Source organism: Neolamprologus multifasciatus, chromosome 17 (genome assembly GCF_963576455.1).
Source record: "Neolamprologus multifasciatus chromosome 17, fNeoMul1.2, whole genome shotgun sequence".
Lineage (NCBI taxonomy): Eukaryota > Metazoa > Chordata > Actinopteri > Cichliformes > Cichlidae > Neolamprologus > Neolamprologus multifasciatus.
The window spans coordinates 8,198,020-8,223,789 of NC_140455.1; the positions used below are offsets into that span (position 1 = coordinate 8,198,020).

Here is a 25,770-nt window from a genome sequence, read left to right on the forward strand (position 1 = left end):
CAGGCCTCGAGGGCCGGCGTCCTGCAGGTTTTAGATCTGCAGGACGCCTAATCGTGTGATTCAAGTCTGTTGACCCTCTGGTCACATGATCAGTTCATCATCAGGCCTCTGGAGAACGTTACATGTTGAGGAGTCATTTAACCATTTAAATCAGCTGTGATGGGTCAAGGACACATTTAAACCTGCAGGACTAGAGGCCCTCGAGGCCTGGAGTTCCCCACCCCTGGAATAAAGTCGAGAATAAGCCTGTAATCCAGATGTTTCCCACTGGATCAGATTGATCATGTCAAACCTTCCATGTAAAGAAAAGAAGAGATTTGTTTGAGGACAAACTGAAATTCTTGAAAAGGTTTGAGGAGCGTTTTTTAAACGAATAGTTGACAGAGTGTGGTGTGGCATGTTTAAAGGAGGAGAGGCTTTTTATTGTTTCCTTCATGCGAGTGTGCTGTGAGGGTTCATGTATGCAGGGCAGCTCTGTGGTTTTCTCTTTAGACTTTAATGACGGTTTTGTTGGAATAAATGTGCCACAGCTACGCTCGGGGTCGGTGATACTAGACTCCTGGAAAGATCACCGCGGGCTTTTTGACCGGGCGCTTTTATACATACTCCTGTTTGAAAACATGAACCCAGCACGTGGTTGTTGGTCATGGATGAAACATGGATCGATGTTTGGTTCTGCTGCTGGGTTTAAACACGTCAGTTTAAGGCGTCTCAAACAGGAGATGCAGCTTTATTCTCTGAGCCACAAAAGAACAAAAGAACAGGTATAATCTGCATTTCTGGCTGCGCTGGGCCTCTGAACTTCCTCTGATGGAAAGGTGGGTGTGATTGGTGTTTTCACACTTGGCTCCCTGATTGCAGGGACAGATGGGTGGAGCTAGCAGCCTGTCCTCCAGAGGAGAGTCAGACTGAGGATGGTGAAGGGCGTCGTTGAGGTTTGTCGAGTAGAAAAATTAATCCAGAGTGATCCGTTTAAGGAGGAGAGGATGGAAATGTAATGTTTGATTAGTGGAGTCGGACTCAGGTGAGGACAGGATGAAGGATTTCTTTGGGGAGTCGTCCTCTTCAGAACCAAGTCGTTCATGAAGTTATTGGAGATCTTATTTTTCTTTGATTTGCTTTTTCTCTGCGTGTTTTGAAGACAGTGGCACGCGTCTCCCAATCAGGATTTTATGTCTTTAATTCCACGCTTTCCGATCGTATTTTGGATCCTTTTGAAGTTCGTTCCTCCTGGAGATTTTCCACCTTTTTCACTTTGACTTTCTCCTTTATTTGTGAAATATTTGTGCTGCACTGTGAGAATGCCAGGAGGGATTTTATGGTGGATAATTTTGTTTTTAATCACTCATACCTGGAGATGTTCAGGATTATAACCTGCTGTTTCTGTGTTTCTTTGTGCTGCACCGAAGGTTTAAATGAACATAAATATGTAAAGACTGTGATTGGTTCTTTGAAAGGAGGTCATTACAGCGATCAGACTCGTGTAAGAGCTGCTGAGTTAATAATCTGCATCATAGTTAGTGATGTGTGTGATGTCATCACAGCCCATTACAGCACCTCGGTCACTCCCGCTGCTCGTGCAGGTTCTTTTTCTGGTTGTAACCTGGTGCAGTGTGCAGGTTAGCGCGGTGCTGAAGCCACGACTGGAGCGGCGTGTCGGTACAGAAGCGCAGAGATCGGCAGAGACAGTTTGAAAACTTCTGGTTCTGACTTGTTCTCTTCCTGTGTCAGGGCTGAGGTGGCGCTGTGTGACACTACCAGCAGCACGTGAAGCCTCTGACGGTGTGCTAGCGCCTGAGGGCCCTGGCCTCACTGCAGTCTTGACTCAGAAACGACCTCGGTGTCGGTGCAGGCGAAGGAGAAGACGCAGCTGAAACAGGAAACACCCACACCGCTGAGTTTCATCTTTTCAGGCTTACAGACATCAGAGAGCCCAAACCACAGCTGCTCGCTTCTGATAGTATAAATATGTCTGTAAGCTGACCTTTAACCTGCAGGGCACCTACCTGGAAGTGTAATAAATGAAGCTTTTAAATGTGTAAGAGCGGCTCCACAGCGTAGTGGTTTAACCATTTCTAACAAGCGAACATCCCGGGAGGAGATGTTGTTGATTATTGGCTGGTTTAGTTGTTTTTCTAATGAAAACAGTTTAAAATCTGCATGTAAAACAAACACTCGTTATTGATTTTGTGGTCATTGATATCCAAACGTCCAAAATGTTTTTGCTCGACCAAAACCAGCGATGTCTGTTTACTCAGGCGTGTTTTCAAATACTGATTTCTTTGTGTTTGCTAATATTTCTGCTGGAAGGTTCAAGCATGATTGTGAAGTGTGTGTCACCTGCCTCAAATCTAGTAAACAACCTGAACAGGTGATACACTCTCCAGGTGCTCCGGCTTCCTCCCACAGTCCAAACACATGCAGTTAGTGGGGACGGGTTAACTGGTAACTCTAAAGCAGGGGTCCCCAATCCCAGTCCACAAGGGCCGGAGTCCTGCAGGTTTTAGATCTCACACCTGAATCACATGATTAGGTCATCATCAGGCCTCTGGAGAACTTCAGGACATGTTGAGGAGTCGTTTAGCCTTTAAATCAGCTGTGATGGATCAAGGACACGTCTAAACCCTGCAGGGACACCGGCCCTCGAGGCCTGGGACTGGGGACCCCTGCTCTAAAGTGCCCGTGTGTGTGTGTGTGTGTGTGTGTGTGTGTGTGTGTTAGCCCTGTGACAGACTGGTGAGAGGATGGATGGAGGTAATAAACTGTTTTATTTTTCTTCTTGTTTAGGCACAAATTCGGTGGATGAACAAGGAAACACGGTAAGTTTTGCTGTCACACACATACACACACACACTCACACACACACACACACTTCGTGCTCATGCTTTAAGGCGACGGTGTTTGATTGTGAAGTCACCTGTTCAGATTCAAATCAGGTATCTGGCGCGTGAGGAGCACACTTAGCAGCTCGCTGCGTGATGGAGGGCTGAGAGGTGTCGCTGTGGGACAGGAAGCCGCACACTTATCTCACCTTTTGTCCGCTTTCATACTGTAACGGGATTGAGCAGCTCAGGGTCCTCACGCAGTAACGACCTGCACTTCCAGCCAGACGGTGATCCAGATGTTCAGCAGGCTGCGAGAGCAGCATCAGCATTTTAAACATGTGCATCTGTCGCCTTCACATTACACATGTTTGTGTTCAGATAAGCAGCCGTTCCAGAGCAGAAGCTTTGCTTTGTTCGGGTAATACGATCGTCCCCCCCCAGCTGAGAGACAAGTCAGTGTTTCTGTGGTTTACTGATGGAAACAGATGTTTGTTAGCATCTGGAGACATCAGCAGTGTCAGTGTGTGACACACCTGAGCTGATGTGATTTTGAAAGTAATAACAGCTTGGATCAAGCTGTCAGATTAGAGGGGGGGTGGGGGGGTTTGGCCTGAGCTTTGCGGTTTCCTGTGATGCTGGTCTTTAGGGACAGGATCTTTGTTGGAGGTGTTGATGGCCACTTCAAAGGGCACACTTCAGTCTCATTAGGATCCTTTTGTTGGTGACAAAGAGGTGAGCGTGTCGTTTGCTCGCTGTGTATTTGAAGCTCGGGAACAGAAGAGCCGGCGGCGGACGTCAGCGTCAGAGAAAAGGACGTCAGACTGAAGCCTGCAGTAACTTCAGTTGACTCATAAACCTGCTCTGCACTTCATTACTGCACACTTGCAGCTTTCTAAAGTGTCCTTTCACAGACAGATGTCCTCGAGCTTTGAATTGAATCAGGGTGTAGATTTGGTTTTGGCGTTGGTGGGGACGGATGAGTCAACCACCGAACCCTGTCTCTGTTTCTTCTTCCTTTTTGTCTTTGCTTCTTGATAAAAAAAGAACTACACTTGCCTACATGTGCTATTCTACCTGCTTTTAAACCATTTAAAATTACAATTCATAGTTTTATATGTGAATTAAATAATGTTACTATTAAAAAAATGACTAAAGTATTTCAGGCTTTAGTTCACTTCAGACATAATCCACATAAATCAGGTATCATACAAAAATAAAAATAGCTTCATATACAGTCATGACAATAAACAAATCTGACTTTAAGGACTTAACAGCATTAGTTCAGTTATAGTGCACGACCATCTCTGACACATCAGCACTAAGGCAACACTCAATGACCTGCTGGGTTTGTCCATAAAACGACTCGTCTAAGACGACCACAGAGTAACAGATCTCTCAGCAACAGTTTAGGCACAATACAAACATGACTGATGAGTCACACATCAGTCATGTTTGAGTGCATTTTTAAAACAATTTGTGCAAACTGCACTACAAGGTGGATATTTGCAAAATCATGATGATATTTTGTCTCAGAAATGAACCCTGTGAATATGTCAGCACCATTAGGATGAAATTATTGTGTCACCAACATTTTAATGTTAGACATATAATGTTAACAGCCTCTGTAAACTAATATCCTGCTGCTCGAGGCTCCGTTTTCTCTGACAGTTTCAATCAAAATTAGAAATGCTGCTCTGAGACTGAGAGAACCAATAGTGGCCGAAGCCGAGCACAGCCTTTAATGTTATTGTGACACATTTTATGAGTGAACTTGACTTTAAGTGAGTTACAAGTTTCTTTGAAACACTCTCTTATATCCAGCTTCTTCCTCTTTGCTGCCCTCCTCTCCTCCTCACAGCGCAGGCTTGCTGCTGCTAAAACTAAACAGAGCTGCCAATCACATTAGCCATATGTGTCACATGACTAGGACTCCAGTCGAGGACGTAATTTAACTCTTTCTGCGCCGCTGGGTGGACGAGACGCTGACAGATCGTTTTTCTTTTCTTTCTGTCAGGTTTGTTTTTCTTTACTCGAAGAGATCAAATTATTGGTGGGACGTGTCCCTTCTGTCCACGCCAACTCTGCGCCCTTGAATTTAAATGAAAAGCAAACACGGGGGGGGGGGTTGTTCTGGTGCAAAGCTGGGTTTGATTAGTGGGTCGGGCCGGTCGTCTGAGACAGCTCGGTAACAGACGAGCAGAGAGTGATGGACACCTGAAGCACATGCTTTATGCGCGTCGTGCTTCATCTCCGTGTGAATCCTCCACCTCAGGATCAGCTACGATCCAAACTGGAAGGGAGGAAACTGGTGTTTCATTTTTTTACCCTGATTATGGATTTTACTGTATTAGAAATCGTACGTTTAGTAATTCAAAACCTGACCGTGCGAGCTTTAACTGACAGGATGTGAACCGACCGTCTGGTCAGGTAGGATAGTTTGAGTTTGGCTGTGATGAGACGAGGTGTGGATGTGGGAAGGATGAGCTCTCGTTGTCCCGGCACGGGAGGATTTCTCTCTTCAAAGGGCACACTTATCTCACCTGACTTCCTGTCAGGAGCTCCAATCAGACGGCACACTTCTCATGTCGTCGTGACGCCCGTCTTCTGTCTGCGCTAACAAAAGCCACACTTACCCCAACTCCTCATCCTCAAACTGTCGTCTTCAGGGCATTTAACGGCGGCGTGTGCCGGCGCTCGGAGAGGTGTTTATGCAGAAAACACTTCCCAGAAAGTGTGTGTGTGTGTGTGTGTGTGTGTGGCTTAGTGTTTCTGCACAGTGTGGAGAAACACTCCGTGCCTGAGAAACACAGGCACGGAGAAAAGCTGTCGTACCATAGGCACGAGTGTGTTTCAGCTGCTCTTTAGTCATAAAGTTTTAATTATTTTCCTCAGTTTGAAGTTTGATCTCCCTGCTGTTTGAAGCCACGGGTGTAATTCATCTCGAAACGTCATGAAATGAACGATCACTTCACTGTTTAGACGTTTTTACCACCTTGCCACACACACACACACTTCCCAGAAAGTGTGTGTGTGGCAAGGTGTTTCTGTACATGTGCACCAGCGGCACCGCCCTTTGGTTACACCCTCAGGTTTGCCTCTTTCATCTGGTTAAAGCCAAAGAAAATCCCTGATGGGCAACTTTGGGGTTTTTTTTTGGCAACTAATGCGTCCATGACTTCTTCATGGACTTCTAATGCGTCATGACAGGACTTCTTCTGTGTTCTAAACGCCCAAATCAGTCCGTGCATGCTTACATTGCTCCGCCCATCAAACGTCACCTGCACGAATATATCGCCTATCATCGTTTATTGGACTGATGAATATCTGCTGGAGAAATGTTAGATATCGCCCAACTTTACCATGAAACCCAGCACAAAGCGCCCTGGTGCTGCTCGGCGGCGTTGGTGCACATGGAGTAACGTGGAGGCCCCGTTAATGTGTGAGAGTAAATCTGTGCATCTAAAATACTCTTAAACCAGAGCGCCGGCTGTTTGAGCAGCGTGGGGAAACCAGCTGCTGACCGCGGCTCACGCTGACACGCACACGTTTGTTTTTAGGGCTTTCGTGGACGTCCGTGTGGTTTGTCTGCATGCGAGGTCTCACACTTGAGCCTGTGGGGACCCTCTGCTGTTATTTAGCGCTGCGGTCAGTATGATGTAAATGTTCTAAAATCAGCGCCGTTTGGTTTCTTCTGAAGCGCCGCGAGGACACGGGAACCGCAGGCCGGCCTCTTTTCCGTGCTGCACCGTAAGGACCGCTGTCTCGCATTAAAGCCTCCGGCTGTATCCTGCCAGCAGGCGGGCCGGACCACTTCAAAGCCGAGGCACACTTCTCACGCCTTCCTGCTAGCCGGCCCCCCTCGTGAGGTCACATGACCCGGCTGTCAGGAGGAGAAACCCTTCAGAGGACGCGCTTTGAACAGATTTACACGTTACGGTCGGCTCGGCGGCCGTCGCCTGCCGGAGCTCTCAGACAGCTTTGGGAGAAGTGGCGAGCTCCGAGGCTTTTTCCAGGAACAGCGGCGTTCCTGAAGACATTTACAGAACAAGCTGTTGGCCTGTTACCGGGTCTGGCACGCTGTGGAAGGATTTTCTTTTATTGGGTGTCTGTGTGGAGTTATTTGTGTTTGAGGGCTCTCTGTTGCCAGCGCGACACGTTTAAATGATGACTCACGTCCGGCCGGTGGTCTCCGTTGGCCGGCTCAGATTCTGGGATGTTTTTGTACTTTCTGTCCTCGACACGTCGAGTTTGGGGAGTGTGGGAACCCGTCCCGCTCTCCCAGGCTGCTCTGCAGTCGCACCGAGGTGTCGATGAGGGTTTAACGGCCTCTTCCTCGCCTCTGCGCTGACATCGCTTCACCCCCGCACGAGAGCATCTGCACGCCTCTAATTCGCCAGTTTCTCCTCTCTGTAAAAAGAAAAGCGCTTCACCAGAGGAGCTTCGTGCACATCCACCCTTTTCTCACACGTCTGCACCATCACAATTACATCAAAATCATTAAAGAGTCGAATTAAAATAGCAAAGTGCATTTTTTCATCAGCTGGTGGGAATCTTGGAAATCTGTTTGAATATCAGGATTATTCCCAGGAAAACAGAAAAAGCTCTTAATATAAATAAAATAAGACGTTTAATTGTTATTTCATTTTTTCTTTATTCACTGATTAAACGTTGAAGGTGAGGACGGTTATTGATTTACCATCCCTGGAAAATCTTTCAAAGGTCGGAGATTTTCTTGTCTCATACGGATCAGTAATAAATTCCCATGAAGAGCCCACACGGTCATTCCTTTTTACTTTGCAGTAAAGTCTCGTGTCTCTAATCCCAGAGAGTTTATTTCCAGAATAAACTGCTAAAAGTCTTAAAGTGAGAAAAGTCAGAGTCAGCGACACGTACCTGTGGTCCAGTGTAGTAACTGCAGTGTCGCTGCATGTCCACCAGGGGGAGGCCTTCATCATCTTATCTTATATTTCTGTTTTATCTCTAAAAAGATTTTCTTAGTCCTTCTTAAAAGTTTTAAAAACAAATCTTTGTGTCGTTTTTACGCCCAGAAAAAGTCACGAAGCTGTAGATGAATCATAGAAGTCATATAATGTAATTGTACATTAAACCTGTGATACTGTTTTATTTTGTCCCGATAAATAAATGCATTTTATTGTATTTTATTCAGACTTTATTGAGCTTTTTGCTGTTTTGTTTATAAGTAAATCTCATTTGAATCAGCTGATCAGTACCTGTCTCACCTGAGGTCTGAGTCATGAACATAAGACATAATTCATCCCTTCAGCTTTTATTCTCTGCAGTGCATCAGCACACGTACGTAAGCAGACAGATGTGGAGCTGCATGCTGCTCTCACAGCTCTGATGAGCAGACGTGGTTGATGAGAGCACATTTGTAACCGCCTCCTTTCTGCTCCTCACAGATTCCAGACGAGTTCGACAAAGGTGAGTGTAAACTTTTATTCCTTTTCTCAGCTCGAGCTCACAAACTGTGTTCACTGCTCACAGCTGAGGCGCTCTCTGCTTTCTGTTTGAGTGATTGATCGCTCGGTGCCAACTGTTCTCACTGAGTTTGTTCCAATCATCCATATGCCCCATCACTCATCCCGCCCACCCCTGAGCTGCCTGTCAGCACAAATGCACACGTTTCCACCGAGCCACACAGACTACACCTCGCCTCCTCCATGAACCCGCTGCCTCCCCCCCCCACTCTGTACGTGGGCCTGAGGCTGAAGGTGTGAGTGTGGAGCTGCGTCCATTAGCTGAGCTGCAGTTCTGTGCAGCTGTAGCTTTACATGCATACAGATGACCAGCAGCAGGCTGGACCACCTTTGGCTTGTAGAAGTGGCCGTGCGTGGTCACAGTAACGGGCTGCAGGCTTTTGACGGGGGGGGCGGGGGGTGCTCCTCTGCACACCTCTTCATGCACGTCAGTCATTATTGATCAGATTTTATTGTCGAGTCGTGCAGAAAACTGAAGCCTTAATTTAAAGATGAAGTAATAAAGAAATCATCTCTCCTGACGTGTTTTCCAAGCTTTAGAAACAAAGACGACAAAGTTCATCTTATTAATATCTATAAAGATTAAACGCTTCCATGTGTGGCTCGTGTCAATCAAATAAGTGAATCTGTGAGCTGCATCATTTCTACATGCAGGAGGAAGATGATGTAAACAGAGTAACTCTTCATCCTTCTGACTTTCTGCTCTTCACATTGATCTGCTCTCTTTCTTAAAAAGCTATTCTGATTGCTTATTAAACCTAATAATCAGATGGTCAATATCTCTTCCTCCCGGGGGTCCAATCTGCCTCCTCCTCTCCTCCTCCTCTCCTCCAGTCCTTCCTTTCCAGCCTAAATCGCTCCCTGAGGTCCACTTTGTCCTCATCTGGCTGCAAACCTCCGTCTCTCCTCCCTCTGCGGGTGACGCCCCCTCTCTGCCCGTCCGTCTCCATCTGCGGTCGGCGGCTCGCGATGCTGCCGAGGCTGGAAGCGGGACAGACGGGAGAGAGGGAGGATGTGTGGATTGATCGATTGATTGATGAACAGAAGGACGAGGTTGGACTGAAGCTCAGGGACACTGAGTATTGATGAGTGGATTAGATCCGGGCTGATGTGACGCTCACAGCTGTTCACCACACACTCGTTTACAGTGTGGACAGCTCGCCACGCCACAGTTTCATCTTCTTAAACCAGCAGTTTGGCTCTTAAACTGTTTTTATACACAAAACTTTGGTTTTAATTCAAGTTTCTGTGCAGAAGGAAAGTTTTATAGAGGCAATAATCATTTTCCCTCCGTGTCCTCAGAACGGCGTCAGACATGAGAACAGAGTTTAGCGTCTCTACATAAAGCTGTTAATCTGCACGATTAAAGCACAAATCATTGTCAGATTTATATTCGATATTTTATCTATAGTGGAAAAAATAAGTAAATAAATAAATTAGAAGTTGTCTGTTTCATTTAAACAGGAAACTTCAAACCTTTTACAAACGTGAGCGACGCACAGATGCATCTAAATCCTCATCCGTGCACCAAAGCAAGAATAACGTGAAACAGAAGTCTGCAGGCTTCAAAGCTCAGTCGGCTTCAGCTTCAGCGCCGCCGTCGCCGTGTGAAACGAACCCGCGGCAGATGGACGCGGACAAAACGGATCTGCGTCACGTTTAAACTGCACACAGAAGGACTTTATTGCTCTTTTAATTAACACTGACTGTAAGGAGAAAACTGCTCATTGGTGTTTGCAGCCGGTTCGCTTCGTGAGTAGAAGTCGCTGCTGGCGCCCTCTGACAGCAGACCATCAGTTATGACAAACGCTGAAGAAGAGCCGACCTTCATCATTAGTTCTCACACGTGGTCTGAGGGGCTCTAAGTGTGTTCACAGCGAGGAGAAGAAGAAATGTCAGACTGGTGATGAGAGGTGGGCGTGCTGCACATCTCTAACGCCCCCCTGCACATTTCCCTTTCTGCACATCCTGACCTGCAGGACCTCAGGAACCAAATGATCCCTGATCAGCTTAGGGAGCAGCCGAAAAGTTCACCACCCCTCAGGGAGACGCGCCTCCACATCTTTCATCCTCCTCACTCCTCACTACCTTCCTCCTCCTCCTCCTCAGGGAGCAGCAGAAGGTGGGTGGGGCGACGGATGTGCGAATGAGACTTCTGGGACACGTTTGGCTGCAGAATCTGTTCGCGTGCCAAGTGGCGGCATTTGCGTCTGTGATGCTGAGGAGCGTCGGATACCATAGCAACCAGCATGTGACGCGCCTCACGCACACAATGAAAAGTTTTACCTTCAGAGCGACAGACTAGAAATCTCACGTCCTGCCACCTGTCCCACACTCTGAGCCTTCAACATTTACCCAGAATGCACTGTGAGTGGGCACATTGACGGCTCTGGATGTCTGCCGTTCGTACGTTGGTGGTCTTTCTGTGCACGCCGAGCCCTCCGTGGTGTTTGAACCTGACACGTCCGTACTGCGTCCTGCTGCCGCAGCATTAATAACCCCTCGCAGTGCAGCCCGGGGGCCTCGTGTCAACACATTGAAGAGGCCGCGGCGTGCCGTCGTTTGTCACCCGGAGAGAAAGCAAACGATTGATATCTGCGGAAGAGGAGGAGGTGGCGTTGTGCAGCAGATGCCCGTCCTCACCGTGGCTTTTGTTTAAGACTCCATGTCTCCACACCTCCCTCTTTAACTTCATCCCCTTACTCCTCTGTCCCTCTCTCTGTCGTCTTCATCCTACCTCCTCCTCCCCCACCTTTTTATTTCAGAAACAGTAAAAACTTCTCTGCTCTTAACGCTCAGATTCAGATTGTTTTCTCTGCTCTTGGATCTTTGTGAGGTCATAGAGACAGGGTCGTCTAAGGTGGTGCTAAAGCAGCTTGTTACAGAGCTGGAAACAGTAGAATAGGTCGTGTTTGGGGTGTGCTGCATGTTTCCAACTCGTAAACAATAAAAGAAAAGTGAAGAAAGGGAAAATATTCTCGTTTAGGAAGCGAAGCCGGTCACGTTGTGTACTCAGTCTTTGGCTGCATTTTGACAACTGAAACAAATTCCAGTGTAATCCAGTAAAATGTGGTTAACATCTCGGTGTTGCCTCGAACACCACCTTCCTCCTCTCAGTCGTAGAAACTGTCAGAAAGACAGATTCCTCCCCCATCACCACCTCCATCACCTCTCCTCGGCTCCATTAACATGAGAAAAGCCCAGATTAATCCCCCTCCCCTCTGTGGAGGATATCCCCACACACTGGCGTCCTAGATTTCCCTCTCTCACACACACACACACACACTTTTCCTGGTGTGTTTGGTGGGGCTCCCAGGGGAGAGGTTACTCAGCAGCCACGCTGCCTGCACGCGTAAACATCCTCTTCTTCAGCCTCGAGGATATTATTGCTCCTCTTTTATTTCATTACTCTCACACCATCTGTTTGCTAGGACCCCACAGCCTGTATGTAAAAGATGGACATACCTTCTCTGACATCACACACCACTTTCCCCCGTGTGTAATCGAGCTGTTGTCACAAATAATCTGAACACTCGCGTTTCTGCAGATGCTCACTGGATCATTGTGTGTCTTAGAGTTTGTTGTCTCTTTGTGGCCATTTCATGTTTTTGATTTTTGTTCTGTTGTTTCTGGGCTTCTTAGGATCGTAATGCAGGTGTTTTGGTCTCATTTTCTGTTTTTGGGGTAATTTCTTGTGTTTTCTGGTTATTTTGTCTGGACTTTTTTCTCGATTTTGTGGATATTTGTTGGCATTTTGTCTTTTTTTATGTCTGCAAATGTCATGCGTATATGAGTATACATCAAAACAGAAACCAGATTTAACCCTTTAAGACCTACCATAGAACCAAGTCCGCCTGAGCTTATATTATATGTTTACATGCTGTGGAGCCATTTTTGGGAGCATTTCAAGTTGCTATACATCAATACAACCATTACAGCCCAAATTTTAATAATATGTCTGCATTAAGTTCATAGTAATTACATAAATTGCAAAAAAGTGCAATAAACTACAACAAAATTGAAAATCGTTTTTGTTTTTTAACATATATTTCTAGTTAGAGAAATTTAAGAGGCTTATCCCTCAAAACTGTAAATACAAAAAAGTTGCACAAAATAGTTTCCCACCACAGGAAATTTATTTTGAGTGTCTTCATAGTTTTATTTTTGAAATACACCAATTTTTATATACTGCAGGAAAAACGAAAATAAATATTATAATGCAAATTTGCAAAAAAGCAGCATATGCATCAAAATAAACTATTTCCAGCAGTGCAATATGAGTCCTAAGCATCCCAGAAACCACACAGAAAGTCATAAAGTCAAAGATAACTTTTAAAAACACCAGTATAGGCTCATGAGGCCTTGATGGTAAAAAACGACATTTCTGCAAAATGACGTCACTTCCGGTTTCGGGCAGGTCATGGCGGACATGCGATAGTTCACGCTGATGGACGTAGGAAGTGTTACAAACAGCTGATCAGATCAGCAAAGCGCGTTTCTGGAATATTATGTCTTTGTTGCTGCAAGTGCTTTTTATGCAGTTTTTGCAAAACTATATGTGGAAGGAAACTGTGACCGAGGACAAGCTGATGGCAGAAGATGTAAGTACAACTCCTCCAGTTTCATATGCAAAAAAATAAGTTACCTAAGTAACTTATTACCTAACTTATCTCCCCTGCATGGTCATCTCCCTGTTTACTTCTGGACATCTTTAACTGAACTTTATTTACACAGCGCCAAATCACAACAACAGTCGCCTCAAGGTCTTTATATTGTAAGGTCGACCTACAATAACACATACAGAGAAAAACCCAACAATCATATGACCCCCTATGAGCAGCACTTTGGCGACAGTGGGAAGGAAAAACTCCCTTTTAACAGGAAGAAACCTCCAGCAGAACCAGGCTCAGGGAGGGGCGGGGCCATCTGCTGTGATTGGTTGGGGAGAGAGAAGGAAGACAGGATAAAGACATGCTGTGGAAGAAAGCTTCACGTGATGCAGCTGTTTTTAAGTTTGTGTGTCTGCAATTTTAAAACATCCAAATAAAATCCCAGAATTTGACTCAGCAGCCGTGTTGTTGGTGAATTAGTAATGATTGGATACAGTTACAGTATTTTATTATTTGGATAAAAGCAAACATGAAAGAATTACCAACATGTCATACACAGACAACAGTACAGGGGATCTAACCAGAACAAACTGAGCTAGCTTGATGTTTAAAATGAAGCTCCGATGGAAGAAGGACGTCTTTTCCAAAGTGATCCAGCCTCAAAATGTGGATATAAAAGGACGTGGTGGATTAGATGGTCGGCGAGGCAGGAATAAGATCAGAGGAGATCTGATATAAGCAGGAGCCATGTAGGGTGTTGCACATTATTTATAAATGTTCAAATAAATACCAGATTTTACTGGAAGCCAATTAAGGAAGCAAGAATCTGAGAGACGGTGAAAAGTAATCTACAGTAATCTAGACAGGATTACTAAAGTTCTTAAATGACAGTAAAGGTTTGTTTTTGCAGTGTTTGAGCTCAGACGGTGGTCAAAGTCAGCCAAGATGAGCCGTGATGTCAGCTCTAAGATAAATGTGATTGGCTCGTCAGCCTCTCTGCTGCTCTCAGGACCTGGACGCTGAAATGAGGCTGTAAACACCTTTAAATCTGCTGTAAAGTTTTAATGAGGACTGACTCACTGCTGGAGCTCGAGCGGAGTGATCCAGGTCTCCACAGGGTCTTTTATTTTGAAAACTGGATGCTCTAAGCTTGCTTTGTTTGCCTTCCCGTCCTCTTTTAAAAGATGTGTTGTTCTCGTTAATGGGAATGACGACCTCGTCTTCACGGAGTGGAACACGATGAGGAATCTCAGCTCCATCTTTGCTGTCCGTGTTTTGATGGACGGATGCTTGACCTTCTAATTTGGAGTCGTGCACTCTCTCCTTTGCTCCGCCCCTCTCTAATTATTAACCATATATACATGTACATATTTCCACACCGTGTGTGTCCACCTCCTCAGCGTGTCATCACATCAGGCAGATGGCTCCCTTGCTTCCTGCAATGAACTCTGGGGGACGGAGTCCCGCGGGAACACCGCGTGCGTCTCTCAGTGTTTAGAGGGAGATGAAGGATAGAGGTGTGCAGTAATGAGCCCACCACCCCATGGGAAATGGAGTCATTGTTATTTAGTAGCCATTAGCACGAAGACTCGGCATCGTCTCCCCCGATCACCACGCTGATAAAACCAATCAGCTCAGCTTTGAGTCTTATTCTGACCAATCAGATCTCCTCCTGCTACTCCGGTATTTGTTAAAGCTAAAAGTGAATTTAAAAATTGCCAAATTAATACAAGTACATACATAATCATCTCACGGAAATGTATGAAGAAGATCATGGATGCTGTGTTTTGCTGTTATTTACCAGGGTTTCCGTGGGAACCTCAATAAATAAAAATGAGAAAAAGATTAAAATAAAAAGATCTTAAACTGGTAGAAGGAAATCGCCCCCAACAGATCTTCCCCTCCGTATTAAATGGTCGTTTGCTTTTTGAGGAGATGACTTGAATATGTGATGTTTGCCGAGCTGTCAGACCTGCGGCGTCAGCGTCGGCTTGGCTTGGCTGGAAGTCCTCGCTGAGATCTTATCAGCTGTTTGCATCCCCTCAGGGAGTTGTAGTTTTCAGAAGCCATTAGAACTACAGCTGTGCTCACTTTCAGTCATCTGTCGGCTTTAAATGGGCTCTAAGCAGCTAACAGAGGAGTCCCGCCTCCTCTTTGATCATCTCCCTGCTCAGCTGTTGTGTCTTTGTGGCAGACGCCTCAGCATTTACTGCACCGTCAGCCTCCGTCACTTATGTAACTGAGCACTTTCCCCTTTTCTTTCAGACCCTCCGGTCGTCCAACAGTTACGAAGAACCTACAAATACTTTAAGGACTACAGACAGGTGAGTCCAGTCAGTCATGGAAACATTCAGAACAAACTTTCATGAGAGTCAAACAATTAAGATCTGATTAAAGTGAAGACCCAGCTTCAGTTCAGCCAGTTGAACTGTTGCATTACCTGTTTAGGACTTTTAGAGGCTCTCTGTGACCTCGTCTTTGTCTCTCGTTGATGATGTCAGATGATCATCGAGCCCACGAGCCCGAAGCTGCTCCCCGACCCTCTGAAGGAGCCGTACTACCAGCCTCCTTACACGCTGGTGCTGGAGCTCACAGACGTCCTGCTGCACCCGGAGTGGTCGGTACGTCTGCTTCTCCGAGAGCTTCACAGCCTTTGTCGATTATAAACGGTCCAATGGGAAGCTGGAGGGTAACACTGCAGCAATCCCACTGAAACTGAACAGAACTAAAAACTGTAAAAGTTAAATTGGTCAAGTTTTTCCAACTTCCTTCAGAACGTTATGAAGGTGAGGAATCAGCAGGCAGAAGAAGCATGCTGTCAGCCCTGCAGAGGTGTGAACGGAGCAAAGCAGCAACGTGGTGTATTTGATCCTTTACAACCAGCCCCACAGATTATAATCAGTCTATTACAGATACCCCTGATCCCAGCACCTTATCTGTATAAAGTAGACTTGGAGTCAAGACCGCCTAAACCAAGACAATACCAAGACCAGAGGGTATCGAGACCAAAACAGACCAAAACAGACCAAGATGAGACCAAAACAGACCAAAACAGACCAAAACAGACCAAAACAGACCAAGATGAGACCAAAATAGACCAAAACAGACCGCTGCAGCCAGATGCTGCTTCGTTTACGGGTTTCAGGCATATTTATGTGTTTTTCCGATGCACTCGCATCACATCCAGGTCTTTATGTCTTTAAGACATTCCTGCAGTTTAACTCATTGGTGTGTGTTATCTGGCTTCATGCACAGATAGAGCTGGGTGTCATCTGCATAGCAGTGTAAATGTATGCTATGCTATCTGATGGAGTCTAAAAGACACGATGATGGTTTGGAGGAAGTTTACTCAGAAAGATCTGAACTGGAGATGAAGAATAAATAAATATCAATGGTACTGAGAGTAGCTGTAGATGATGTTTTCTGATGAGGCTGCAGAGAAGCTGCAGAGAAGCTGCAGAGAAGCTGCAGAGAAGCTGCAGAGAAGCTGCAGAGAAGCTGCAGAGAAGCTGCAGAGAAGCTGCAGAGAAGCTGCAGAGAAGCTGCAGAGAAGCTGCAGAGAAGCTGCAGAGAAGCGTGTAAGACTGCAACTCTGGATCGTCACGTTTTGGAGGGTTTAATAAATTTAGCCAGATTTCTAGAAAGGAGACCTGCTGCAGCCAAAACGGGACGGATGTTGTCCCTGTGACAGACCTGCGACCTGGCCAGGGTGTGCCCCGCCTCCCACCCTGAGACAGCTGGGATAGGCTCCTCCCCCTGTGACCTTGAGTTACATAAACGGAAGAGAATGGATATTAATTGTTTGGCCAAATAGTGTGTCAGGAGATGAGCTCCATTAGTTTGAGAGTTAGAGCTGTGGTGCGTAGCTTCCTGCTCCTCACCTGCTGTTTTTCAGAAAGCTGCTGCTTGTGTTTGGCCTCTTATTGTCCTCGTTTCCTGTCCTCGTCCCCTTAAACTTGAAGCACACAAAGAGCTGCAGTGAACTCCTGAAGACTGAATAATCCTGAACTGTAACAAACAGGTTACAGTTCAGGAGGGACAGGTGGAGGATGTGCTGGAGGCGTGTCCACCACCTGTCCGCTCGTCTCAGTGTCTTTTCACTCGTGTAAAACAGGCCTCTTACCTGACAGGTGCGCAGCAGCCAACACCTGCTGGACCGTGTCAGCCTTCCTTCCTGTTACACACACACACACACACACACACACACACACACACACACACACACACACACACACACACACAAACAAACAGGTGATAATGGGACAAAGCTTGTTTTATCTGTTTAACTCAAAGCAGCCGAGCGACGAGGTCACGACCTCTGAGCGTGCCCAGACAGCGGCTGTCAGATCTCCTTCCTGCAGCTGTCGGCGCCTCACGCGTTCATACTTTTGCAAAACGATTCATGTAAACTTTATTAACGACTCTTTTCTGGTCTCACAGACTCTGTGTTGTATTCTTAACATATGTGATAAAACTTTATTACGATAAACACAAACAAACTGCTCGCATCCACCAAAGTGCAGAAGAAGCTGCAGGACTGCAGCAGCTGGAAACCCTACGCAGCTGTTCAGATGTATTTGAACAGCTGCTCTTTCTCTCTGCAGCTGGCAACAGGTTGGCGCTTTAAGAAACGTCCGGGCATCAATTACCTGTTCCAGCAGGTGGCGCCGCTCTACGAGATCGTCGTCTTCACCGCAGAGACCAGCATGGTGAGCGTTTCAGCAGCTGCTCTCCTGCTGTTCCCACACGGGCCTCTTTAATGGGATCGTACCACTTTGAACTTACGTGGGGGGAGAGGAGCGTGTTTCTGTCTTATTCACTAATCTGAGGCGTGACGACACATTAAATCAGCTGTTTGCATCCGTGCTTTGTGCTTCCTCTCGTGTGCAGACGGCGTATCCTCTGATCGACAGCATCGACCCTCAGGGTTTCGTCATGTACTGTCTCTTCAGAGACGCAACACGTTACGTGGAGGGACATCATATCAAGGTGTGTGTGTGTGTGTGTGTGTGTGTGTGTGTGTGTGTGTGTGTTAGGACTTAAAGGACACTAACATACATTTAAAGGTGTTTTTGCTCTTGAATAATCTCATGTTTCACATCAGTTTGTATTTGTGGCTCAAAAAATCCTAAATTTTTTTACACATTTAATAATAAAAAGTTTTAGATTCAGTTAAAGACGTGTTCAGCTCGTGTTAGAGAACTTTATTCGTGTGTTAAACGATTTTTAGTGCTGATTTCTGGATGGATGTAAATTTTAAAACGAGACCGCGCCCCCTCTGTGAAGGGCGGGGCGTGACGAGTTTAACTAAAATCATCCCAAAGCATCTCGTTCGCTTCTCAAGTCGACTGTTAACAGTGAAACACGTACAACTAACATAGTGTTTGTTCATTTTGTCTTCCTTCATTAATTCAAACGCTGAGGTGTGCGTGCTCTCTGTGTAGTTTATGTTGACTGGTTCTCATAGAGCTGCTCTGCTGCAGGTCAGGGTGCTGCTCCTTTACTTTCTGATCCCCGTTACCTGCAGCAGTGAAACACACTCCAACGATGCCTCCTGTCGTTGGTGTTATCATGTTATCAGTGTCGGGGTAAACACTGATAACATTTACGTTAGCCGTCAGTGCCTCGGCACATGTTTGCGGACCAAAGAAAGTTTTTTAAACCCAGTTTTATTGTGTTTTTGCTCCGTGTAATAAAAGCGTCTCTGCAAATGAGCCTCTGCTGACAGTCGTCTCATTGGACACTTTAGTGTTCAAGTAGAGAAACAAACAAGGAAACACAAATATTTCCAAAATTGTAGTGTTTTGTTTGTTTGTTTGTTTGTTTGTTTGTTTTGTAAATTTTAAATATTGTATAACAAAACAAAACGTGAACACATTTTTTTCCTCCCCCTTAACTAACTGAAGCCTTGAAGCACCAAATAAACCCATCGGTCGTCTCCGTCACACGTGGCAGCAGTGCTGCTGTCATCGTGGTCGACATGAGTGACTCTGACACAGCCTCAGCAGGTTTGTGCTCTTTGCTCGTGTCGCTTCATATTCAGTCGTTTAAAGAACTTATTTCAACATCGGACTCAACAACAAACAAATCCTCCGAACACAAAGAGTCACTTCGAGGGTCAAACTGAGTTATATTTCTTCACATCAATATAGTTTTTTACGACACTGTGGTGGCGTCTGCGATTTTCTGCTGTAATGGTGGCAGAGAGGGACGGTCAGGAGGGCCAGCTCTGTCCTGGACTGTCCGCTGAGGTCCGTCGACCAGGTTGGGGAGGAGAGGACATCACTCCATCACCTCCCACCCCTGCAGGAGACTGAACAGCAGCTCGTTCAGCAGCAGGAAGGAGGTCGTTCTTACTGCAGCACGACTCTATGATGCAGCTTTTGGTCGTCTTACTCACAGCCTGTTTGTTTACCGTACATTTCATACAAATCTCTGTACAATAATCTCAATTTTTCTTATCTTTATAGGACCACCTTTATTTTCCCGTGCTGTAAGAGCTCTGTAACCGAGACTTATCTGTGGGATAATAAAGGTTTATTCTATTCTAGGGGTGACGTGGGCCACGAGTTTGAGACGATCACAGTAACAGACTGAACCAATTAAATAATTCAGTATATTACACAGTTAACAAATGGCTCAATTATAAATACACTGAAACACGTTTTCTGAGCGGACAGTTAACAATATCTGCTCTATGCACACAACAAAGAAGCATTCGTGCTGCTCTGTTTGCAGTTTCTCCTCTGTTGCACCATCAGACCAAACTAATCGATGATCCTCTACTGCTGCCTGATCAGGTTTGGTGCCCAAACTTTTACTTTCCAGCTACTTCTGGAAGATAAAGCCGTGAGCAGGAAGTTTACGTTTCTAAACTCTGTTCCAGCAGCTCGGCGCTGCGTCGCCCCCCGTGTCCTCTCCATGTTCGCCTTCTGCTGCACAAATTGATTTCTCCTCCTCCCCTCGCTCTCCCTCTCAGGCCTCATTAACCTTCTGCTTCCTTTCTCCCCTCTTCCTCTTATGTCACCTCCCTTTCACCCTCCCTCACCCCACTTTCTTCCTCCTCCTTCTGTCTCCCTCCAACTGCCATCTCTGTGCATTAAAGAGCTGGGTGGAGGCTGGAAGGAGCTGGTTTAACCTACTTCCCAGAGCAAAGACACACTTTACCAGCTCATCTCCATAACGCCAAGACAGGCTGAATGCAACAGATGCTGAGAGAGAGTTAAAGTGCTGAGGAAGAGAAAGTTATTAAGTCCTGTGAAATAAACAGTTGTTCAACGATGCCTGAGGCTGTGCTTTTAGCAGCCGTGGACGAGTTTGATCCAAACAAACACCATCAGGCTTCAAACAGACGTCAGAGTCTCAATCTGAAGGTTTCTTTCCTGTAACTGGAGAAAACTTCAAAAAATGCATTTTGGCTAATTTTCCGGTTTTGTTTCCCGTTTTTTCCGAGTCCCTCAGATTTATTTAGAAATATTTAGCACCGATCAGTCTTGGATGCTCTTTCGTTTGTCAGTTGGATTGTGAGGTTTCTTCCTGTTAAAAGGGTTTTTTTCTTCCCACTGTCGCCAAGTGCTTGCTCCACACGGATCATCTGACTGTTGGGGTTCTCTTTGTGTCATTAAGGATATTTACCCGACAATAACGAGCACCTTGGCGGTGCTTTTTAAATAAAAATGTAATTATATTTGTGCGTCGCCTACATTAGTTATTATTTTAGCTTTTTTCTTATTCGGCACCTAAAAACGAGCAAAGCTGCTCATTGGACGCTCGAGCGCTGAGTTGGAAAAACAATGGTCGTCTTTTTATTTCAGAGTATAATCTGGTTTGTGGCGAACGTTCGTGTAATGAGGCAGACTGATCCTGTTCTACCAGCTGTTTGATTCTTCACTGTCTGATATTCCTTCAGGAATATTAAACTAACACCACAATGAGATAATTACCTCAGCGTTAACCCTTCCTCTGCTATTGTTGGCTGGCCTGCATCCGAGCGTCGGCTGCTGGCCTGAAGTGGATCAGACGTCTTATTGTTTGTCGGCTGCTGCCGGATAAGAAACGCAACAGTTGGATTAACTTCGTTATTTTGAAATCATTCATTTTAAGCCCGATGTTTAGTTTATTTATGCAAAACCCCAAATCAGGAGGTCTGCAGACACTAAAACACTGAAGGGATCCCAGCTCGTGTATCGGTGCACGCGTCTCACTCTAACAATGACCTTAATCTGTTATAACAAACTCAGAACACATTTAACATTAATATAAAATAAAGTTCACTCATCAACTCAGAAAATATCCCAGTGAAACCACAAAGAGCTGCTCAGAGTAACGTCTTTAAGCACAGAGTTAAATAATAAACTTTTTGAATTTCAAGGATATTTTATTGTTTCAGTAAATATTTAATCAGCCAGTCACATGTAGACTCAACAAGTTTTTATGGACCAGCCCCTACAGTGCAATAAGCAACACAGTTCAAAAGAATAAATACAGTTTAAAAAGGCAGTAATGAACTGCAACAGTAGTTATGGTTAAAGTACATGTAGAGCCTCTAACCACGCCCAGGAAGACCTGCTGAAGTTCAGACTGAGCACCAGAATGGGAAAGAAATGTGACTTTAGTGACTTTGAACACGGCACGGTGCAGAAACTAACCTGCTGGGATTTTTCCACCAACCATCTGAGTTTACAGAAAATGTCCTACGAGCAGGAGTTCTCTGCGAGAGGAGAATGGACACGATGAGCGTCTCTCCTGTCGAGACGACGGCTCACAGACTCACCAAAACTGGGCAGCAGAAGACTGGAAAGTGACTAAACACCATGAAAGCATGGGTCCATCGTGCCTGTGTCACCAGTTCAGGCTGCTGGTGTGATGGTGTCGGGGTTATTTCCTTGGTTTTCTCTCCTCAGTCCTGAGTGGCTGCAGAATAAATCCCCACGTTACAAACTCGGATCATCAAACTGGTTTCTTGACCGTGACGTTCACTCAAACATCCACAGTCACTTAATCAAACAGTCGTTTTTTATCATGTAGTGGAATGGGAGGTCACAGACGTGCAGCAGCTGTGTGACGCTGTCATGTTATATCATATTGGCCCCACTGTCACAGACTGCATGCTGGTCCATCAATAGCAGGACAAGCAAACTGATGCATCTGCAACGACTGCAGTGCTGCAAGACATCAGAGGGAGAAGATGCTGGAGAGGAGCCGCCCAGCTCGAAATGACCCAAATAAATGTTTTGGTCTTTTTCAAGGCCATGCAGTGGGCGGAGTCAGGCTCTGATATGATTGGGATAAGTAGACTCTCACTGTCAGCTTGCAGTACAGCACATAATACATTTACCTGAACTGTATTTGTGAGTGTGCAGCGTTTCGTAGCACTTCACCGACTCTGCTGCCCGAGAACATGAGCCGAGGGCCTCGCAGGAGGGAGTCACGCTGGTGTTTGAGCTTCTGTGACGGCAAAGTTTCCTCTGCTGGACGCCGCACAGCAGTAGATGTCATTCCTATTTCTAATCTCCCAACGGAGAGGGCCGCCACAGATGGCGCCTGCCAATAACATCGCACGGCAGATTTGACGAGAGGAATTTTTATACAAAGACGGAGACGTGCGGTGCTGGGGAAGTTGTCGGGGCGCGACCTTTCATTGATGTAACTGTGTGTGTGTGTGTGTGTGTGTGTGTGTGTGTGTGTGTGTGTGTGTGTGTGAGACTGCAGGCCCGGAGAGTTAACCCCCCACCTGGAGCAAACTCCTGCTTTAGTCCAGCTGCCGTTCTAGAGTGAAGCCAATGTTTCACAGTTTGAGTCGACGAGTATTCAAACATTCAACATGACAGCTTCAGACGGCTTTTATTGGTCACATGGCATCATAAGACCGTCGTTGTCAGACGTCCATGTTGCTCTATTGCATCTTCTCTACGTCACTTACATTTATGTCATTATTCATGTACCTGAAACGAAGACAAAATGCACAAACAACATGTGGAGGAGGGGAAGGAGCAGCCAGGTGTCGACTATCAAATGCTCTGATTAACTGATCGTCTGAAAGATCAAGCTTCCCTGTAAAAGCAGAGGTTTGGGCAGTTTGCAGGTCTGCAACCAGCAGTGATCTTAGAGGAGCGTCTGCTGAGGGAGGGCTACAAGGCCATTTCCTTAACTGAGGTTTACGAAGGCTGAATACAGATTGACAGACCACGTGACTTTCGCGCATTGCATGCTGGGAACTCGTGGCAAAACAATCCAAGTACTGCATCAAATGCAAGCATTTGCAGCAAAACGTTCATTCTCCGGTTCCAAAACCTTCTTGCTTTTTCTTTGCCCCCCAAAAAAGTTCTGTACAAAACGAAGGAGAACAATGCCGGACCGTACAAAGACAGACTTGATGAAAAGTCAAAGAAAAGACACGAGGAAAAAATCAAAGGAGTGAAAGGGTTAGACCCTTACGAGCACACAGAGTGGACAAAAGACGTTAGCGTGCTGCCAACTTTCACCACGCTCATATTTATAATCATACGGTTCTTGGAGTGAGTGCATACACTCATGAAGTTCAGTAACTTCAGGTCACTGCAACAAGCCCAGGTACAGTTTACCGACGGATGGGTACAGGACCGTGAAATGCACCGTGTAGAACGAAAGACCATCGTACGTATCATAAGTTTACCAGTCTCACAAATCGTCTTCATAGATACACATTCGTTAACCGTTTATTAATAGGACCTTTGAGCTCAACGGTAATTAATTAGTAGTGGAAATAATTTCTGGTTCATCACAGAAATGTAGCAGTGACAATAATATTGTATGCTGTAATCGTACTGGGCAATTAGTGATACAAAACAACTGTTTTATCCTGTGAATAAAAGTATATGTTTTTGTCAATGTACCAGGGTAATAACAGAAGCGAAACACAATATTGTGTCAGGACAATTCACTATTTATGCACAATAAACAAAGGAGCATAGCGCGACAATTTCTGTTCAGCGCCAGACTTGCTTGTAACCTATAATCACCAATTATGTTCAGAAAAATGACGTATTAACTACAACAGCAGACTGACCTTTGTGGAAATGTTTGGAGCAGACTAACCTGTGAGCTGGATGTTCTGGGACGTTATATTTGGTCTTTGAATGGCTGTAATCCAGGCCATGCGTCGCCTCTTTGTTACTATGGAAACACGGCTGAACAATTTCTCTTCAACAACGTAATCCGATAACAACGACCTCTTTACCGTCGGCTTCCCGTGGCTGTCATGTGACCGGCTATTGCAGTTAATAACACAACAGCTTCTTGACAGTTTGTTTCTTTTTATCGCTGTGTAACTGTTTTCATGTGAAAGCCTGCGTGAGCTAGTACCTCTTGCCACGAGTTCCCAGAATTCTTTGCGGTTTTACCCCTGAATGACGTCACATTTTCAATCTCTATAAACCACTTCTGGAACAGCATCCTTCAAATGGACGATACCAATGTGGAGAAGTTTGTCCTCAACTGCAGAGATCCTGAAGTCCAGACTGCTCAGCCTGCTGACACCTTCAGAGAGCTGTGCTCAGATCCATCGTTCAAATCTCAATGAAGCAATGCTGGAAAGAAGAGCAAAATTCCTCCACAATGGCATAAAAGACTGAGAAGGTCCGATTCTTCAGTGGCAGCTTGATTCCTTCACACAAACACAACGTGAAGGAGGACGGCGGCCTTCTTTCATCAGCTGTGAGGACGTGGAGGATGGTTGGGCCACAGACAGACTCCCTCTCCATCTGCCTCACTCACGTCGGGTATTCATTTCTTGTGGGGACATCTAATTGAAATAATGCTTCCCCCCGCCCTTTACCCTAACCATCAAAGTGAATGTCTAAACCTGACCATAACCCAGCTGTAACCATGACGCTAAAACACATCCTGAGTCTGGAAAATACCTTCAGACTCGTGAGCATTTTGGTTCCCACAAGTATAGTAAACTTCCAATTTTTGGTCCCTACAAAGACATGAATACACACACACACACACACACACACACACACACACACACACACACACACACACACACACACACACCTCGTGCCTATGGTACGACAGCTTTTCTCCGTGCCCCTGGTACACTGCGCAGAACAACCTTGCCCCACACACACACACACACACACACACACACACACACACACACACACACACACACACACACACACACACACACCTCGTGCCTATGGTACGACAACTTTTCTCCGTGCCCCTGGTACACTGCGCAGAACAACCTTGCCCCACACACACACACACACACTCCTCGTGCCTATGGTACGACAGCTTTTCTCCGTGCCCCTGGTACACTGCACAGAAACACTAAGCCACACACACACACACACACACACAGATCAGCTGGGGCTAGCAAGTGTTACCTTGAGGGTCATTAAAGTAATGGAGTCTCTTATTTGAATGAACGATCACCAGTGTCAGCTTTAGTCGGGCTGCAGTGATGGAGGAGGCGTTTATCTCATCAGTCATCGAACTAGTGATTTTATCTGCAGCAGGAGAGTAAACGTGTGTGTGTGTGTGTGTGTGTGTGTGTGTGTGTGTGTGTGTGTCTCTCTTTCAGGACGTGTCGTGTCTGAACCGCGACAGCAGTAAGGTCATCGTGGTCGACTGTAAGCGGGAGGCGTTCAGCCTGCAGCCTTTCAACGGTCTGGCTCTGAAGAAATGGGACGGAAACTCTGAGGACCGAACGCTCTACGACCTCGCCAACTTCCTCAAGAGTAAGACGCATGGCGAGGCGTTCGGGGGCCGTCCTGTCACCCAGCCGTTCCTTCATTAGTTTTTGTAGTTGACTTCTGCTTCGTCAGTGCATCCCTCTGTCACTAAGCT

The 25,770-nt window shown here is 45.9% G+C and overlaps 1 protein-coding gene and 2 long non-coding RNA genes across 4 annotated transcripts in view; 2 read left to right on the top strand and 1 right to left on the bottom strand.

Moving 5' to 3' along the window:
- The window catches only part of LOC146498886 (mitochondrial import inner membrane translocase subunit TIM50-like), a 30,890-nt gene that overhangs the window by 2,255 nt on the left and 2,865 nt on the right, over window positions 1-25,770 (top strand). For both annotated transcript variants that reach the window (XM_085138857.1, XM_085138858.1), the window contains exons 3-9: window positions 2,788-2,819; window positions 8,246-8,267; window positions 15,199-15,257; window positions 15,435-15,554; window positions 17,538-17,642; window positions 17,824-17,922; window positions 25,505-25,661. In XM_085138857.1, coding sequence (XP_084994983.1) covers window positions 2,788-2,819; window positions 8,246-8,267; window positions 15,199-15,257; window positions 15,435-15,554; window positions 17,538-17,642; window positions 17,824-17,922; window positions 25,505-25,661 — 594 coding nt within the window. The remainder of the gene's footprint in view (window positions 1-2,787; window positions 2,820-8,245; window positions 8,268-15,198; window positions 15,258-15,434; window positions 15,555-17,537; window positions 17,643-17,823; window positions 17,923-25,504; window positions 25,662-25,770) is intronic.
- On the top strand, window positions 17,929-25,267 carry LOC146498887 (uncharacterized). The gene is made up of 2 exons (XR_014870398.1): window positions 17,929-22,610; window positions 22,645-25,267. It is a non-coding gene; the product is annotated as an uncharacterized LOC146498887 (long non-coding RNA).
- Window positions 22,515-25,530, bottom strand: LOC146498888 (uncharacterized). Its single transcript, XR_014870397.1, has 2 exons — window positions 25,087-25,530; window positions 22,515-25,030 (listed from the first exon to the last, which is right to left on the bottom strand). It is a non-coding gene; the product is annotated as an uncharacterized LOC146498888 (long non-coding RNA).